Source organism: Nicotiana tabacum, chromosome 15 (assembly GCF_000715075.1).
Source record: "Nicotiana tabacum cultivar K326 chromosome 15, ASM71507v2, whole genome shotgun sequence".
Lineage (NCBI taxonomy): Eukaryota > Viridiplantae > Streptophyta > Magnoliopsida > Solanales > Solanaceae > Nicotiana > Nicotiana tabacum.
Window position 1 is genome coordinate 72,670,080 of NC_134094.1, and position 18,890 is coordinate 72,688,969.

General features: G+C 39.4%; 1 protein-coding gene across 2 annotated transcripts in view; it reads right to left on the reverse strand.

The window, feature by feature from the left end:
- Positions 1-258: 258 nt before the first annotated feature.
- LOC107810418 (mannosyl-oligosaccharide glucosidase GCS1) overlaps positions 259-18,890 on the reverse strand; it is a 29,359-nt gene continuing 10,727 nt past the window's right edge. For both annotated transcript variants that reach the window (XM_075230871.1, XM_075230872.1), the window contains 13 exons: positions 9,760-9,881; positions 9,522-9,629; positions 9,356-9,429; positions 5,797-5,922; positions 4,950-5,017; positions 3,473-3,622; positions 3,349-3,399; positions 3,128-3,184; positions 1,312-1,461; positions 1,027-1,118; positions 803-912; positions 647-710; positions 259-539 (listed from right to left, as the gene is read on the reverse strand). In XM_075230871.1, coding sequence (XP_075086972.1) covers positions 395-539; positions 647-710; positions 803-912; positions 1,027-1,118; positions 1,312-1,461; positions 3,128-3,184; positions 3,349-3,399; positions 3,473-3,622; positions 4,950-5,017; positions 5,797-5,922; positions 9,356-9,429; positions 9,522-9,629; positions 9,760-9,881 — 1,317 coding nt within the window. In that variant the 3' untranslated portion in view covers positions 259-394. The remainder of the gene's footprint in view (positions 540-646; positions 711-802; positions 913-1,026; positions 1,119-1,311; positions 1,462-3,127; positions 3,185-3,348; positions 3,400-3,472; positions 3,623-4,949; positions 5,018-5,796; positions 5,923-9,355; positions 9,430-9,521; positions 9,630-9,759; positions 9,882-18,890) is intronic.

Below are 18,890 nucleotides of genomic sequence, written 5' to 3' on the forward strand. Positions count from 1 at the left end.
TTGCCCATCACAAGCTCGAACAAAAGATGAGCCAGCATAAAGCTAATCAATTCATGGTGAATTCTCACACTGCAGATTAATATGTGACCAATATGAACTGAATTGGCACATCATGGTTAATAGGGATTCATATAGCTTAACGGGCTTGCTTGGTATTGAGGTGTAGGAGTATGTCCTAATTAGCTCGTCCCAACTCACTTTTGCAGTATGCCAACATTAAACTCTTTTATCAATCTCATGGGCGAACCAAATAAGTTACCTCTAAATTCTTTAGTAAAATGCATTCTCGGATATCGATGGATTATCAAAAATACTATTACTAGTTGTAGTATACATATAAATGCAGAATGTCAAAAATGATTGTTTTGGCTCCATTAGTTTGATATTACCATCACTAAACTTCATGGTAAGCTTCTGCCATGATCAATAGCACAGTGGCTGTCCATCCAGTAAACAGGCGTGCACCTTTTCCTTTCCCTTTCTTCTGATCATATTGTTCCCACAGATACCCTGTCCGCTGATAGTTCCCAACTATATTTCTGTGATATGTTAAAAATGAAACAGTATGATTGTATACCACATGTGAGCAGCCACTCTAACGTATAAAGAAATTAAGGAGCAGTTTCAGTTGGGAGAACACCAGTACCTCATCAAATTGCTCCTCAAATCATTGTAGATGGTTTTGGCTCTTTCTCTGTATGGTCCAGGCTCTTCAAAAATTGAAACAGAAATAAATTGGTTTAATGAACATCTCAAATAAAACAAAGGATCAAGAGTATACTTGTCCTTGTTCATTTTGTACCTTGAGAGTAGTGATGAAGTGAGGAAACAATCAAATAATTCAAGGGTATCCAGATTGGCCCTCTCCAATACGGAGGGTCATGCTCTGTGTTTCGTTTCATATACATGGAGCTGTAGCATCCAAAACAACAACAGAATAACATTTCTTCAGATGTTCTTAACAAAGAAACTAGGAATGGACAAAATTGTTTGCTGGATTGTACATATATCAGTCATTGCTATCACCTTGTTTTGGATAAGGATCTCAGCCCATAATCAGTCCACAAAATGCTCCTATTAGAGATAAGGTCAAGCTGTCTATCAAGTATCCATGAATCCTGAATGAAAATAAGCATGCATGATAATCCACAATGACCAGATCAGACAAGAGAAACCAGAAAATTAATAATAAAACTTTAGAGCATTTTACTGCCAGTTGAGCCCCCAAACAAAAGTGAATATAAATAAAAAGCAAACCAGAGTTAACAACATGTAATATGATATTTGCTCAAATGATGCGTAAGAACTTACCGGTGGAATAAGCCTGAGGATAAATGGGAAAAGGCTCACATAACCAAGATGAGGAACCAATTGTAAAACAGGCTTTTCTAGGACTTTTCGTACGAGCTCTCGCCTTGGGTAATTGCTGCCAGTCTCCAGTATTTTCCAAGTTAATTGAACCTGAAAGGAAAAGAGCATTCTTGAGGAAAGAGCACACACTACCTCTCATGGCCCATAACCCACTCCACAGGGGAGAGGATCGGTTTTTTTTTTTGGGTTGGGAGGGGGGTTGTTCCTGAAAAGATGGTGAGACAGAAATAATGTAAATGAATGAATGAACGTAGATTCTTGAAATTTGGAACACACGGTACATGCCTGTGTTAAAACATCTTGGAAATCAATCATACTTGGCCCTCTTCGACTTATATGAACTTAAAATCTTAAAATTGGGGAAGAACACTGCAAGTATAAACATTTTGAGTCACCACTTAAAATTGGAGGAAGAGACTATCTTCTAACCACATGATAAGATCCTTTCCCAGTCCAATGGTTCCTTCAATATGGTATTGTTGTCCGATAGCAATTGCACAGTTTGGTTTAGATTTTGGGGCAGTTAACAAAGTTAGAGTTAATTGGCCTGTAAGCAATACATTATTGTCAGGGCTAATATCTTTGCTAGGGTTTTTTTGTAAAAAATTATTAGGGTTTCTTTCAGTTTAGAAGAATTTGTATTGGTTTAGCTATTGACCTCCATTCTCATTTTGTAGTTCTCATCTATGTTATGATGGTGGAAAGGAAAATTTGAGCTAGTAAACGCAAAGGATCATGATTTACAATCTACTTAACAAAATGTGAAAGCACCAAAGTAAGCATGTGTAACAAAAAACCAATTAAAAAAGAAAAAGAGTAACAGCAATTAAGAAGGCTAAACTAAAGTCATATTACTAAGACTCAACTAGGTTTCTCATTAGTTCTCTTTTTCTGGAGAAACTTGATTTTTTCTTCCTCCGGAAGCATTTTTGAGCTCCTCTCTACTTTGAACTTAAGATGCTTAAAGATATCATTTGATATTATTTTGAATTGCACGGTGACTCGTGAGGTTAACAGATTTCAAGATCGGAATTCCTCAATTTGCGTATAAGAGAACAAATTTCAAGATCCAACCTCTCGCACCTCCTCACTGGGGCATCGGTGTTCCTCCTTTTTACATGTCCAAACCATCTCGGCCTTGCTTCCCTCATCTTGTCCACCACGGAGGCTACTCCCACCTTGCCCCTTATATCTTTGTTCCTAATCTTATCTCTCCTAGTATGCCCACACATAACATCCTCATTTCCGCTACTTTTATCCTCTAAACGTCTGAGCTCTTGACTGGCCAACACTCTGCCCCATACAACATAGTTGGTCTAACAGCCACTCTATAGAGCTTACTTTTAAGTCTCGGTGGCACATTCTTATCACATAGAACAATAGATGTGAGGCTCCATTTCATCTACCCCTCCAATACGATGTGTGACATCATCATCAATCTCTCCATTTCCTTGGATTATTGGCTTAAAATACTTGAAGCTTCCTCTCTTGGGGATGACTTGTGTATCAATTCTCACTTCCACATCCGCCTCAAAGTGCAAAGTGCTAAATAAGGTAAAACAGCATGCATGGAAAATAAGACAAGATTCCAATGAGTTAATCATGGATAAGACCATGAAGAACCAGCAAAAGTACTTCATCTGAACTTGGTCAGGTTTGGAATGTAGCAAGCACAAATAAGATCTGCATCAATCACATATATGGAAAACTCAGTGGACTCTGCCCCCAAGATATGTTAATATGATAAACCACGTACCTTTTCTGTATGATTTCCATAATCACAATAAGCTCCATTGGCACTGTCTAAGTGCATCTGCAACATTAAAAAACATTTGAAAGAAATGTTGACGGTCAATAAGTGCAACAGAGATTTTAAGGGGTGCATCAGTTATCCTGTTATCATACATAGTTACAAGTTAATGATAAAACCCTATCTGGATGGGAATAAGTACGCTTAGGAATTAGAAGATGTTTCACCTTGTTAAGAAGTTCAAAATCTGAGAGCATCTTTGCAGTAAAGCCATACTCCTGCAAGAGTTAATGCAGGACTCAGCAAATTATACAAACAATAATGCTTTAAGAAACTTCTGTATTTTAATACCTTTTCAACATCTTTATCCATCTTCAGAAGCTCTGCAATTGAATGCATGGAATCTGCTGCAAGATGCATCCAGCATCTAAGATCCACATGCCGTTCATCTTCATTTGGGTGAGATGCACGTGGATAATCATCCAGTCCAGAGGATAATGTCTGTAGAAGCCAAAAATCGTGCGTTTTATAGTCAATTCATGCACGAAGCAAAAAGAATCAGCCTCAGGAATGACCTAGGGTGATCACACAGCACTGATCCTGTATTTGTCCTATAATATGCTTAATTTTGTTCGCGATTCCTTAAGAATATCTTGCCCATTTTTGTTAGGAATATAACTTTTAGATAATTTGGTAGATATGAACATCTCGGGGATGCAATCCCTACACAATGAGTATACCTTACCCAAAAGGCAAAAACAACCTAGACAAGAATCAAAAAATAAAATGAACCCCACCAGAAAGTCAGATGCTACTCCTAATTCCTCGCCCAAACTCCTGTGATTAACAGTGGCCCTGCTTCCCTTGATGTTTCTACTATCAAAATTTAACAAGTCACCAACCTCTTCAGCTCTTTTCATTTTGGTAGCTCCTTCCTTACCGACTTCAGCTCTTTTCATGTGAGAGCAATGTCTACTATCCTCTGGACTACTTAATTAGTACTACTATTGAGTACTATTTATGAAAAGGAAAGGCACAGATGCTCCAATAAGGAGGTGTGAAAGGTTGGCCTTGGTTGGTATGAGGAGAGGTAGAGGTAGGCCAAAGAAGTATTAGGGAGAGGTGATTAGGCAGGGCATGACGCTGCTTCAGCTTACCGAGGACATGACCCTTGATAGGAGGGTGTGGAGGTCGAGTATTAGGGTGGAGGGTTAGTAGGTACTCGTGCATTTTTCTTGTCCATACTAGTAGTATTAGTGTTACTATGTACTTTCTTATTTTTCAGATTTCTATCACTGCTTGTAGTTTCTTTCGATTCGGTTTTCTTGTTATCTTGTTATCTTGCTGGTGTTATGGTGCCGTTGCTTTTTTATCTTTATTGGAGCCAAGGGTATATTGGAAACAGCTTCTCTACCTCCTCAAGGTGAGGGTAAGGTGTGTGTACACACTACCCTCCCTAGACCTCACTTGTGGGATTACACTGGGTTTGTTGTTGTTGTTGGAATTTTTATTATAACCGAAAGATCACCTAGGGCTAGTGGCGCACAGTTCAAACCTTGATAGATAATGGGATCTGCCCCTCTACCCTTCTCCACTTAAATACCAGGCTTTTTTATGTGGCTGGGTTCGAAACCGTGACGTGCGCCAAACCTATGCATTCCGCTCTTACCACTAGACCAAAGCCCTGGGGCATATCAGAAATTAGACTTGATGAAAGGAAAAGAAAAATACACATGAAAATGATACTACCTATCCAGTTTTCTGGAAAAAGGAAGAAAAAATACATCAGCAGAGATGTTTTCAGCATAGATATGTTTTAGATCACAACCTTAGGATTTAGTTCACGGATCGTAGCAGCATCTCTTCCATGCCAGTAATAGCTGCCCAGTTCCTTCCCTGGAATTGCAATACTTAACAGGTTAAAACACATACTATGGTATTAGTAGAACTCAAAGAAATATCAGAAACCGATTGGCCGCAGAAACATTGGTTCAGAACCCTGAGGAAAAAGCCTGAGTTAGAAGATATATATTCTAAATTAAGCCAACAAATTATTTTCCTCCTTAGGATCAAGGCTTAATTATTTTTACATCGAATAAGGCTATGGGTAAATGGGGTTGTTTCCTAGCTATTCTTAAAGAAAATTAAGAGCAAGAGACCCAATATTGAACCCTTATCTAAACATGGTTAATAATTACAAATTGCTGGCAAAAGCTCAAAGCTACTTCCTACTGATAAAGATTCCTGTTTGATGTAGACCTTGCTGAAATAGTTGCTTTTTTCGTTACATAAAGTGCAGAAAATGGTTTTTTCCCCCAATTGAAATTTTTGCTCTTCCACTGCTGCTGCAGTTTTAAACACTTCATAAAGAAGATTGCAACGTCCAATGGTATTGTCACTTCTGATTTACAAAGGCACAAACTCAAAAGGGCAAACAGATGGAATTCAAGCTGACACGTGAAGCGTGATCCCCACTAATTCTACACCTAGAAATAAGACAACTCTAAGATCACCAGAAAGCTGAAGGCTATCTTAAATGCTTTCTCAAAATTGTTTACATCCAACATGAAGTTAAACAGATACTTAGTGACATAGCGGTTAATTTCATACCTTATCCAGTAGCAATAAGAGTAGGTATATCTTTTTAAGGTAAATTCACAAGAGAGGAAATTTACCAGACTGGGTTGTGTTAAACCATTTGAACCATGCTTCAAGCCGAACAAATGCCCGGTCCAAGAAGACAGAGATATCACTGGCTTCAGCAGCAGCAAACTTTTCTTTCTTCAGGTTGGAAATCACATCTGCAATGCGAAACTTGTTAATGATTCCACACAAACTGTTCTACGACACCACTGAAAATTGCTTAGCCATACTCGTTATGAACTGATGCAGAAAATTGGGGTCCAATTAAATATGCAACACATAGTATGTTAAGATAGCTAGAGCAGAACTTGCAGCCAACAGGTGGCAAACTGAAAAATGTCACATCGATAGATTGAATATTCCTCATGCTTAAGAGGAAGTTCAAGAAAATGTTCAAGCTCATGAACTGTAAGAAGATACACACTGTTGAAAGTAGATTAAACATCCAAGTGCTATAGCGTAAGTGCTTTCAAGTTGACATGCAAATGTACCAGCTCCACATAAAAGCCTGATGTAATCAAATTTGGCACAGTAGACCACCACATATACCAATCCTGAATTACTCTTGTAATTCTTTCCGACAGAGAGCGCCATTTTATAGCTTAAAAAATACAACATCATTGTGTCTAATCTTCCTTTCTTGTATCAAAACAGAATTGACACATTTTTTTTGATAACCGAGAAATCCCCACCCCTCGAACCTGTGACGTACGCCTAATCCCACATCACGTTATGCGCTCTTACCACTTACCATTCATCTAAAGCCCGGGGCCGAATTGACACATTTCACTCAAAGATACATAAATTTGTTCAGCTATAACCCCAAAACACTCTCCGCCACAAGCACAAAGCAGAGCACATTGGAGAAAGCAGCTGAGCTTTTGAAAAAGACTGTTAAAGATAGGGCCCACACTCCGCAAAATGACTAATCAACCTGCTATGCCAGCTCTCTTACGAATTAACAAAGTTCAAAAGGTCATTTATAACTGCATTGTATGATTAAACTAAAGTAGACAAGATTGAACAAGGCCAGTTAATACATGTTCCACTCACTGGGTCAGTAAAGCGCAAAGCAGTGCTCTTTATCAAGAAATAGTTGGGATTTTGGACTCTGTTAACAGAAAAAACCTTCTGAACTTCAGAATTTTAGCATAGATACCTACATAAAATCAAGGGATAATTTCAGAGACATCCCCTCACATTTTGCTCAATCACACTGTCCTCTCTCGTGGTTTACAATATTACACATACCTCCCTTATTTGATATTTTGTGTAACAATTCTTTTAACATATTTATCATCAATATAAACAATTATGATCTTACGAATTTGCCCTTTTTAGTATACTTTTTAATTAAATTTGTAAATATTTTTTAAAATAACAATAATTCCTATCTCTGTCACTGTTAAAAATTCCTTTGGGATAATGCTCAAACCTCATGTCTCGTTTACAAACAATCTAACAATTTCAGGATTCATATAAACATATCAACTTGCATACTATTACAACCTAAATAATATCTACAGGAGTAACAGAATGGCTAATGCTCAGTAAAACTAAAGTGGTACCGAATTTTTTCCTCTCCCCAAACAAACAACAAAAGGGCTAAACTAGATCATAAAAGATTTTTCTTCTCAATTAATATTCTCTATCTTTCTTAAATCTTGCTTATTTTTATAGAATCTCCCATCGCACCCATGACACAAAAGAAACCCGCCGAAAGAATCCAACATCGGAAAAACCTTCTAACGATAAATAAGAGGGGCTAAACCTGTATATTAATTGAATATACAAAACTGAAGTCAACTAAATAAAAAGCAAAACCAGTAAAACAATGTCTCTCTCCTTTTTTCACAGTGCCATGAGATTCCAATAAAACTAACTGTCAAGAACATAGTAGGGTGAAGAATGTCCTGCAGTGAGTGCTCATATCACATCCGATGGCAAGTGATGAGAACTACAAATATACGACTCAAAAAGACTCGGGAGTTGCTGCCCGTGGATGCCCATTATCTCCTCCAGACACTGCTTCCTGTGGCGACTGACGGCCACCATTCAAATATTCCTTCCATTAATGCGCCAAGCCATATCCAATTGCTTGGACCATGGGGTTGCAGAACTGGATGCAATTCGATTTTGTTTTTCCATAATGGGGGATGGAATAGTAAGGGGAGTGGAAATGAATTTTATTTAAAGAGATGTTTATTAAATTAATTAATTAAAAATTATATTAAAAAGGGTAAATAGTCAGATAATAATTTTTTTATATTAATGATTAATATGTTAAAAGAATTGTTACACAAAAAAACAAATAAGGGAGGTATGTGTAATATCTTAAATTACGAGGGACGTCAGTGTGCTTGAGCGAAACGTGAGGAGAAGTCTTTGAAATTATCCGTAAAATCAATCGATTAATTGCATTATACAAGGATCAATATCTACCACGAGTTCACATCACGTATCCTTGAGGTCCACAATCTAAAAATTGCAAACAAAGCATCCATCATTGGACAATGCAAAGCAAGCTTTAAATCGGATCTAGTTTATCAATCTTATGCTAGATGACATGGATAGAATCAAATCTTTTGTCCAATCCTATACTGCATCAAAGTTTTGGTGGGCAGATTTCGTATACCCTATCGTTGGGAACATCTGTCAAGTGTCACACAACACTTCAGACTCCACCATTGATTTCACATCTCTAACTTTTCTTGAATGTGGCATTACATCAAATATTGTACTTCTTTGCATTTGTAATGACATTCTCTCCTCTTTCCTAAACTATTTTCTAGTTTTCTTGTTAAACTTCAGAAAGCTACATTGTTCGTACAAGGCTCTTTAACCGCCTCATTTCGTGTACATAATAGACCATTAGTGTATGGGAGGTAAGAGTCCGCTTTCACCTAGAGCTATGGCATTGAGGTTGGGAGAGCCTGGTCTACTACAAAAAGGTGATTCTAAGAATGGGATTTGTGCCCTACCATCCAAAAGAAAATGTATGGGTATCAAAAAATAGGTAGCAAATAGAAAATGGAATTGTCTCAGAATGATGCTGTTTGCTGCCAAATTCAGAGCCGTATCTTTTTTTTGCTTCAGGAAAGTACCGACTCTACAAATCCTCTTAACCAACTAGTGAAATGTTTCCATATCCATTTCAAATTGTTTAAATAAAGAGATTGAGAATAAAAATCCAGATCAGCTATGGCATATAACTTTTGTCTGCAAATTAGATTTTTAACCTCACCCTATCTTTTTCAGCTGTTTTTGCTCTCCTTCAGATTCATTTGTACATCGAAACTTGAAACTCTTCTTCTCACCCAAATGATGGAGACATCACTATTCAGCCTGTTGGTTTTAGCTTCTAATGATACTCAAAATCCATTGATTTAAGATTACAAACAGATCATTAAACAAGCGGAACATATGTTCCAGCACTAATGAGAATTTAGTGTATGAATTAACAAGGATATTGACTCAAAGGACAGCACAATGATGCTTGCAAAAATAGAATATTAATAGTCTTCTCAACAAGAATAAGATGTGGATATCTTCTCAAGACTAGATTCTACAAAAAAGTTGAGAAATGAATACCGCGCAAGGCCAAAAACAATGTCGGCGGATTTCCATTAGTTGGATGCTGAAGAACAAATTCTTCTGGGACCTTACTGCAAGGTTGACCAGATAGAAGCTTTAGATAGGATTACACGGAAAACTGTGAAATGGTTACCTAAGCTTAGTGGAATTCATGATATATTACCTTAAGGCTTCAGCACCTAAGATTAGCTCGCGCGGAATCCATCCATCAATATTCATCAGATCCAGCCAATGTCCAATGATATCCAAGCTAATGTATATATCCCAACGCCTAAAGGTTTCAAGAATGCCCTAGTAAGTGCAAATTAGAGAGACTAGAAACCAACTGCAAATATAATTTTTAAGCAGTAGATATGAATTCAAAAAATAATAAAAATAAAAAACACGAACAAGCAACTGACCAGATTAGCAATTGATGAAAACCTTCGTCCCACAGAAAGCCCCTTGGAAAGAAGGGCCTACTTGGAACTGCTGTATATAGCTCAGCAGGCCAGTACAAGACAGAATTATCCCCAGCATTCAGCTGCATGAGTCAGGAGATTGTAGAACTTCGTTAGACATCCAAATGGTCATGATTATTAAACAAATAACTGAAGGACGCTAAGAGCGAAAAAGATTCAACTTCAAGAAGTACTTGTGATCATTAAAAGAACTTTGACGACCCAGTACTTGTAACGTGAAAAGGTTAAAACCAAATATCAACCTAGGGAAATGATTCATTAGTACATCCAAATTCTTGAAGCATATACTTGATGTGGTGCAGGGCAGAAAATTTAAAGCAGACTGCGACTCATTAGTTTACTGAAGCCAAAGAAACAAGAGAAACAGCAACTTGACTAGATGCTTTGGGGCTTTCTTCTGTTCTTTATTCTTTGGGGCGGCGAGTAGCTTTCAATATCAAAAGTCATGACAGGCAACATTAGTATGATGAAGTAAATTTTGCAATCAGGTTTAACTAGAACTTTTGCTGTTCTCTGCCCCAAGAAAAGTGTGGATTTGAAGATGAGAGCATAAACATGGGCAGGTTAGTTCTTGGAACTCTTTATTTTCAAGATTTTGCAATCAGGTTTAACTAGAACTTTTGCTGTTCTCTGCCCCAAGAAAAGTGCGGATTTGAAGATGAGAGCATAAACATGGGCAGGTCCTTGTCCATAGTTCTTGGAACTCTTTATTTTCAAGATTTTAGCAACTTATCCTCTTCTCTCATGGTCTCGCCTTTAAGTCTCAAATCAAAATGAAACAGCAGAATATTCCTATAACCACTTAAGCATTAATAGCTGCTAGAGAGCTAGTATGTATTGCGTCCCACATTGGTAGAGAAGGGTTTAGTACTAAGTAAAAACCCTATATAAATAGGTCTAATGTAAGACACAAATGAATACAAGATCTTTCTTCCCATATCTTAAACTCTTACGTGGTATTAGAGCCAGACTCATCCCAATTTATTATTTACCCAATGATGGGACCTGTTAGTTTATAGATATGTATAGTGTAGTCTTGTCCCACATTGGAAGAGGAGTAATATCTCCTTGTAGTGTATAGCTATAAATAGGGACCTCTTATATTGTATTTATCATCCAATATCAATAACATATTTTCTCTCGTGCCTTCTCACATGGTATCAGAGCATTAGTGAGAAAAGATCGTTGTGCGTCATTCCAGCGTTAACCGGGAAGAAAGAACTTAGTCATCGTATAATTTTTCCGGTGACCTAAGGCTTGTCTAAGTGGAAGTCACTTTCTGTCGGTGTTGTGCTAAAACCAACACCACCACGAGGTAGATCACCCTCCGACTACCAACCCCTGAAATTTTATCCAGCAGAAAAGCCGCCACACTCCTCCACGCACCGGCAACAACTTTTCCGGCGAGGGTTCCGACCACTTTCCGGCCATTTTTTCGCGAAGCTTCTTCAGGACAGTGTGCTCTCCTCAAAATTCCGAGCCTACCCATCTAATTCAAATCAAATTCCGGCCACTTTATATTTTTCCGGCGTGAACAGTGACCTTTCTGGCCATTTTTTGAAAATATTTCTTCAGGACAGCTTGCTCGCAAAGGAATTCCGGGTCTATCCATCCTGGTTACAACAAATTCCGACAACTTTGGAATTTTCCGGCGAGCTACAGTGTTTCCGGCATGCACAGTGTTTCCGACGCAGAATAGTGTTCTGTTTTCCTGTTGTAAACAGTGTTTTTCAAGCTATTTCTTCAGTTTTCTCACAAGAGTTACTTATTTCCACTATTTCAAGTTAACCCTACTACTACAAATTGTAGCGACATGGGAACCGATGCTTTGAATAGTCGGATGGTTTCTTTAGCAGAGTATATTGAGTTCCTTCAGTATAAAGCATGTAAGCAGACATCTTCTGAGATAGCTTCTGTTGTTCAAATAGGTAATAGCGTGACTTGTTTCTTCCAGTCTTCATCCTCTGAGTCTTGGGTCATTGATTCAGGTGCATCAGATCATATTTCTGGTAACAAATCTCTTTTCACTACTATTTCGTATTCTCAATCTCTTCCAAAAGTCACAATGGCCAATGGGTCTCAAACCATGGCAACTGCAATAGGTCAAGCAAGCCCACTTCCTTCCTTACCTTTAGATTCAGTCCTTTATGTTCCCAATAGTCCTTTTAATCTCATAGCTATTAGTCGCTTAGCCAAATCACTTAAATGCGCTGTTTTATTTCTTGATGACATGTTTTTATACAGGAACGCAATACGGGCGGGATCATTGGTACCGGACGTGAATCAAACGGACTTTATTACCTTATCCTTGCTAAATCACATGGACTCACATCTTGTCTTCCTTCTACAACTTGTCCTGTTACTGATTCACCAGATTTATTACATAAACGGTTGGGACATCCCAGTTTGTCAAAACTTCAGAAAATGGTATCTGGTTTATCTCACTTGTCAGCTCTAGAGTGTGAGTCATGCCAGCTCGGTAAGCATACCCGCTCCCATTTCCCTCGGCGTCTTGATAATCGAGCAGAGTCACCTTTTACTTTAGTCCATTCAGATGTTTGGGGTCCTAGTCGGGTCAGTTCCACCTTAGGATTTCGCTACTTTGTCAGTTTCATTGATGATTATTCCAGGTGCACTTGGATATTTTTGATAAAAAATCGATCTGAGCTGTTTTCTATTTTTCAGACCTTCCACGCTGAAATTCAAAATCAATTTGGGGTTTCTATTCGCACATTTCGTAGTGATAATGCCCGAGAGTATTTGTCTTCCCCATTTCAGCAGTTTATGAAATCTCATGGGATTATTCATCAAACATCTTGTCCGTACACATCTCAACAAAATGGGATAGCTGAAAGAAAGAATAGACATCTTATTGAAACTGCTCGTACCCTACTCATACAATCTCATGCTCCGTTGAGTTTTGGGGGATGTCGTTCTTACATCTTGCTATCTTATTAATCGTATGTCATCTTCAGCTATCCAGAACCAAGTTCCATTCTCTGTCATGTTTCCCCACTTACCTTTGTTCTCTCTTCCACCCCGTATCTTTGGAAGCACTTGTTTTGTCCATAACCTTACTCCAGGAACAGATAAGTTAGCTCCTCGTGCTCTTAAGTGCGTATTTCTGGGTTTCTCGAGAACACAAAAGGGGTATCGATGCTACTCTCCTGACCTCCAGCGGTACCTTATGTCCGCTGATGTTACCTTCTTTGAAACCCAATCATACTTCACAGGTTCAGGTCATCACTTAGATATTTCTGAAGTACTACCAGTTTCATCTTTTGGAGATTCAGTCACTCCAGCTCCACCACCTACAGCTCCAGTTGTAGCTCCACCACCTATAGCTCCAGTTGTAGCTCTACCACCTATAGCTCCAGTTCCACCACCTACAACTCCGGTTGTAGCTCCACCACATATAGCTCCAGTTCCTTCACATAATCCAGTTCAACCTTCTGCAGCTCCACCACTCTTGACTTATCATCGTCGTCCACATCCAGCATCAGGCCCAGGTGATTCACACCCCGCATCAGATTCTGCACCTACTGCGGACTTGTCTCCTCTTAGTCAACCAATTGCACTCCGCAAAGGTGTACGATCCACACTTAATCCTAATCCCCACTATGTCGATTTAAGTTATCATCGTCTGTCGTCACCACATTATGCTTTTATATCTTCTTTGTCCACTGTTTCTATCCCTAAGTCTACAGGTGAAGCACTATCTCATCCAGGATGGCGACATGCTATGATTGACGAGATGTCTGCTTTACATGCGAGTGACACTTGGGAGCTTGTTCCTCTTCCTGCAGGTAAGTCTACTGTTGGTTGTCATTGGGTTTATGCAGTCAAAGTCGGCCCGGATGGCCAGGTTGATCGGCTTAAGGCGTCTTGTTGCAAAAGGATATACTCATATTTTTGGGCTTGATTATAGTGATACTTTCTCTCCCGTGGCTAAAGTAGCATATGTTCGTCTCTTTTTGTCCATGGCTGTTGTACGTCATTGGCCTCTTTATCAGTTAGACATTAAGAATGCTTTTCTCCACGGTGATCTTGAGGAAGAAGTTTATATGGAGCAACCACCTGGTTTTGTTGCTCAGGGGGAGTTTAATGGTTGTGTGTGCAGATTGCGCAAGTCACTATATGGTTTGAAACAGTCCCCTCGAGCTTGGTTTGGTAAGTTCAGCACAATTATTCAGGAGTTCGGCATGACTCGTAGTGAGGTTGATCACTCTGTGTTTTATCGGCATTCTGCTCCTAATCTGTGTATTTATCTAGTGGTTTATGTTGATGATATTATTATTACTGGTAATGATCAGGATGGTATTACTAATCTGAAGGAACATCTCTTTCAGCACTTCCAAACTAAGGATCTGAGCATATTAAAGTATTTTCTAGGTATTGAGGTCGCTCAGTCTAGCTCAGGTATTGTTATTTCACAGCGGAAGTATGCCTTAGACATTCTTGAGGAGACTGGAATGATGGGTTGCATACCTATTGACTCTCCTATGAATCCGAATGCTAAGCTTCTGCCTGGACAGGGGGAGCCTCTTAGAGACCCTACGAGATATAGGAGGTTGGTTGGCAAATTGAATTACTTCACAGTGACTAGACCTGACATTTCTTTTCCGGTGAGTGTTGTAAGTCAGTTTATGGATTCTCCCTGTGATAGTCACTGGGATGCAGTTGTTCGCATTCTTCGGTATATAAAGTCAGCTCCAGGCAAAGGATTACTATTCGAGAATCGAGGCCACGAGCAGATTGTTGGGTACACATATGCTGATTGGGTAGGATCACCTTTTGATAGACGTTCTACGTCTGGATATTGTGTTCTAGTAGGAGGTAATTTGGTCTCGTGGAAGAGCAAGAAACAGAATGTAGTTGCTCGATCTAGCGCCGAAGCCGAATATCGGGCCATGGCTATGGCAACGTATGAGTTAGTTTGGGTCAAGCAGTTGCTCAAGGAGTTAAAGTTCGGAGAAATCAGCAAGATGGAACTAGTGTGTGATAACCAAGTTGCTCTTCATATTACGTCAAATCCGGTGTTCCATGAGAGGACTAAACACATTGAGATCAACTGTCACTTTGTCAGAGAAAAAATACTTTCAGGAGATATTGTTACAAAGTTTGTAAAGTCGAATGATCAACTAGCAGATATTTTCACTAAGTCTCTTACTGGTTCTCGTATTAGTTACATGTGTAACAAGCTCGGTACATATGATGTGTATGCACCGGCTTGAGGGGGAGTGTTAGTTTATAGATATGTATAGTGTAGTCTTGTCCCACATTGGAAGAGGAGTAATATCTCCTTGTAGTGTATAGCTATAAATAGGGACCTCTTGTATTGTATTTATCATCCAATATCAATAACATATTTTCTCCCGTGCCTTCTCACAGACCCAATTCTCCACACTCAAAACAACCCCTCCTCTGATGGAACTGCTACTCCTGATAACCCGAAGAATTACCTGTAGAATCAGAGTTAGGACTCCTTACATGGTCTTGGGCAATCCTCATCTCATGAGTTAGCTTTTGAGTTTGAGTTAGGCTCAAGTTTCATTTTCTTTAGCATGGCATCAAGGCTTCAGTATTATCATTGTGCATCATTCCAGCGACATCCGGGAATAAAGACCTCATTGCCGAGCAATTTTCCGGCAAATAAACAATTGTTCTGAGGGTTCGTTGCTTCCTAAGGGTACTGCGCATATACGTACCACCAATAGGATCGGAATCCCGTGCGACCAGAACCCAACAAAAATCGCCAACATTAGACCTCCCACGCACACGCACACGCACTCGCACGCGCCGACCGGAAGGAGGAATTTTCCAGCGAGATCCAGCCACATGCCGGCGCGTGAGACTCACTCCGGCAGATTCCAGCGAGAACTTTTCCTCTCTGGAGATCGACTATTCATTCCGACCCTATCCATTCAGATTCCACCACATCCCAACGATTCTTAGCGATTCTTTCCAGATTCTAGCAAACGTTTTCAAATTCCAGTGACTGTTTTCAAAATTTTCTAGATTCCGGTTTGTTTTTCTGGTTCTTAGTGGTCGCATACTCTAATTTCAGCCGCTTGAACAATATTTTCCGGCAACATACAGAGTGTTTCCAGCTTTTCCTCATTGTTGCAACATTTATCTAAAGTTGTACCGGTATTGTTCGCCCATTTTTTGTTTTCGGCGAGTTTTCGCGAAGTTGGCATAATTACGGGAGGTTATTTGATTTTTGACTCCAACAAATGGCAATGAATATGTTGAATAGTTGGATGGTTTCTCTACCAAAGTATACTGGTTCCTTCAGTAAAAACTAAAAAACACGTAACAGACATCTTTTGAGATAGCTTCTGTTGTTGAAACGGGTAATAGCATGACTTGTGTCTCCCAATCTTCTTTTCCCAACTCTTGGGTCATTAATTCAGGTGCATCTGATCATATTTGTGGTAACAAATCTCTTTTCACTACTATTTCTTACTCTCAATCACTTTCAACAGTCACAATGGCCAATGGATCTCAAACCGTGTTAACTGGAATAGGTCAAGCTAGTCAACTTCTTTTATTACCTTTGAATTCAGTTCTTTATGTTCCTGGTAGTCCTTTTAATCTCAGATCTATTAGTCACTTAGGCAAATCACTTAATTGCTCTGTTTATTTCTTGATGACTTGTTTTATACAGGAATGCAGTATGGGACGGATCGTTGGTATCGCGAGTGAATCAAATAAACTTTATTACCTTATCCTTGCTAAATCACACGAACTCATATCTTGTCCTCCTTCAACTGCTTAACCTATTATTGATTCACCGGATTTGTTACATAAACGGTTGAAACATCCCAGTTTATCAGAACTTCGGAAAATGGTACCCAGTCTGTTCCCACGACTCATATCAGCTCAGTAAGCATACCCGTTCACATTTCCCTCTGCATCCTGATAATCGGGTAGATTCACCTTTCACTTTAGTCCATTCAGATGTTTGGGGTCCTAGTCAAGTTAGTTCTACCTTGGGAATCCACTACTTTGACAATTTTATTGATGATTATTCCAGGTGCACTTGGATATTCTTGATGAAAAATTGATCTGAGTTGTTTTTTATTTTTTAGACCTTTCATGCTGAAATCCAAAATCAATTTGGGGTTTCTATCCGCATAGTGATAATGCCAGGGTATGTCTTCTCCATTTAGCAGTTTATGAACTCTCATCGGATCATTCATCAAACATCTTATCCATATACATCTCAACAAAATGGGCTAGCTGAAAGGGAGAATAGGCAGCATCTCATTGAGACTGCTCGTATCCTACTCATACAATCTCATGTTCCGATCTCACATCTTGTTATCTTATTAATCGTATGTCATCCTTAGCTATCAAGAATCAAGTTTCGTCCTCTATCTTGTTTCCCCACTCACTTTTGCTCTATCTTTCACCCTGTCTTTGGGTGCACATTTTTTGTTCGCAACCTTACTCCAAGAAAAGATAAGTTAGTTCCTCGTGCTCTTAAGCTGAGTTGCTCGGACTCGGGTGCAGGCATCCGATACGGGCACGGATCCGAGTGTCGGATTCGGCAAAATCTAAATTTTAAGATTCGGGGGTGCGGATCCAGGTATGGATATGGGTGCGGGGATTCGGCTAAAAAATCCAAATTATAAAAAATAAAGCTATAAGTCCGAACTCAGAACACGACCCCTTGAATTCTTGATTTTTCTGGAACACAAAGTAGCAAATATGAGACAAAAGTACTATAATATTGAAAGTATGCTATTTTTCATGTCTTAAATTATTTTATTTTTAATTTTGAGAAATCAAAATCTCAATTTCCCCCCAAATTTGTCGATGGATTTAGGTCAAAGTATCCGAAGTTAGTTGACCGAATCCGGGACGTATCCCGCTCCCGCACCCGCTCTCATCCCGTGTCGAGACGGGTGCGGCACCAAAAATGAAGAGTCCGCGCAACTTAGCTCTTAAGTGCGTATTTCTAGCTTACTCAAGTATGCAAAAGGAATATCGATGCTATTCACCTGACCTCTAGCGGTGCCTTATGTCTGCTAATGTTACCTTCTTTGAAACCCAGCTATACTTCACAGGTCCAGGAGATCATTTAAATATTTCTGAGGTCTTACCAGTTCCATCTTTTGGAGATTTAGTCACTATCTCCCCTTCAGCTTCCTCTACAGCTCCAGCTCCACCACCTATAACTCCAGTCCCATCACCTATAGCTCTAGTTCCATCACCTATAGCTCCAATCCAACCTTCTACAGCTCCATTATTATTGACTTATCATCGTTGCCAGCGTCCAGCAACAAGTCCAGATGATTCACGTCCTGTATTAGATTCTTCTCCTACTGCGGACTTGTCTCCTTCTAGTCTAGCGATCGCACTTCGGAAAGGTATTCGATCCACTCTTAATCCCAACCCCCATTACATTGGTTTGAGTTATCATCATTTATCATCACCCCATTATGCCTTTGTATCATCTTTGTCCTCTATTTTTATCCCTAAGTCCACAAATGAAGCGTTATTTCATCCTGGATGGCGACATGCTATGATCTAAGAGATGTCTTGCTTTACAAGCTAGTGGCACTTGGGAGCTTGTTACTCTTCCTTCAGCAAAATCTACTGTTGGTTGTCATTGGATTTATGACGTCAAAGTTGGCCTGGACGGCCAAGTTGATCGGCTTAAGGCTCGACTTATCGCCAAAGGGTATACTAAGATATTTAAGCTTGATTACGGTGATACTTTCTCTCCCGTGACTAAAGTAGCATCTCTTCGCCTTTTTCTATCCATAGTTGGTGTTCGTCATTGGCCTCTTTATCAGTTGGACATTAAAAATGTTTTTCTCCACTGTGATCTTGAGGATCTAATTTATATAGAACAACCACCTGGTTTTGTTACTCGGGCGGAGTCTCGTGGTCTTGTATGTCGATCGCGCAGGTCACTCTATGGTTTGAAACAGTCTTCTCGACTCTGGTTTGGTAAATTCAGCACAGTTATTCAGGAGTTCGGCCTGATCACTCTGTGTTTTATCAACATTCTACTCCTAATATGTGTATTTATCAGGTGGTTTATATTGACAATATCG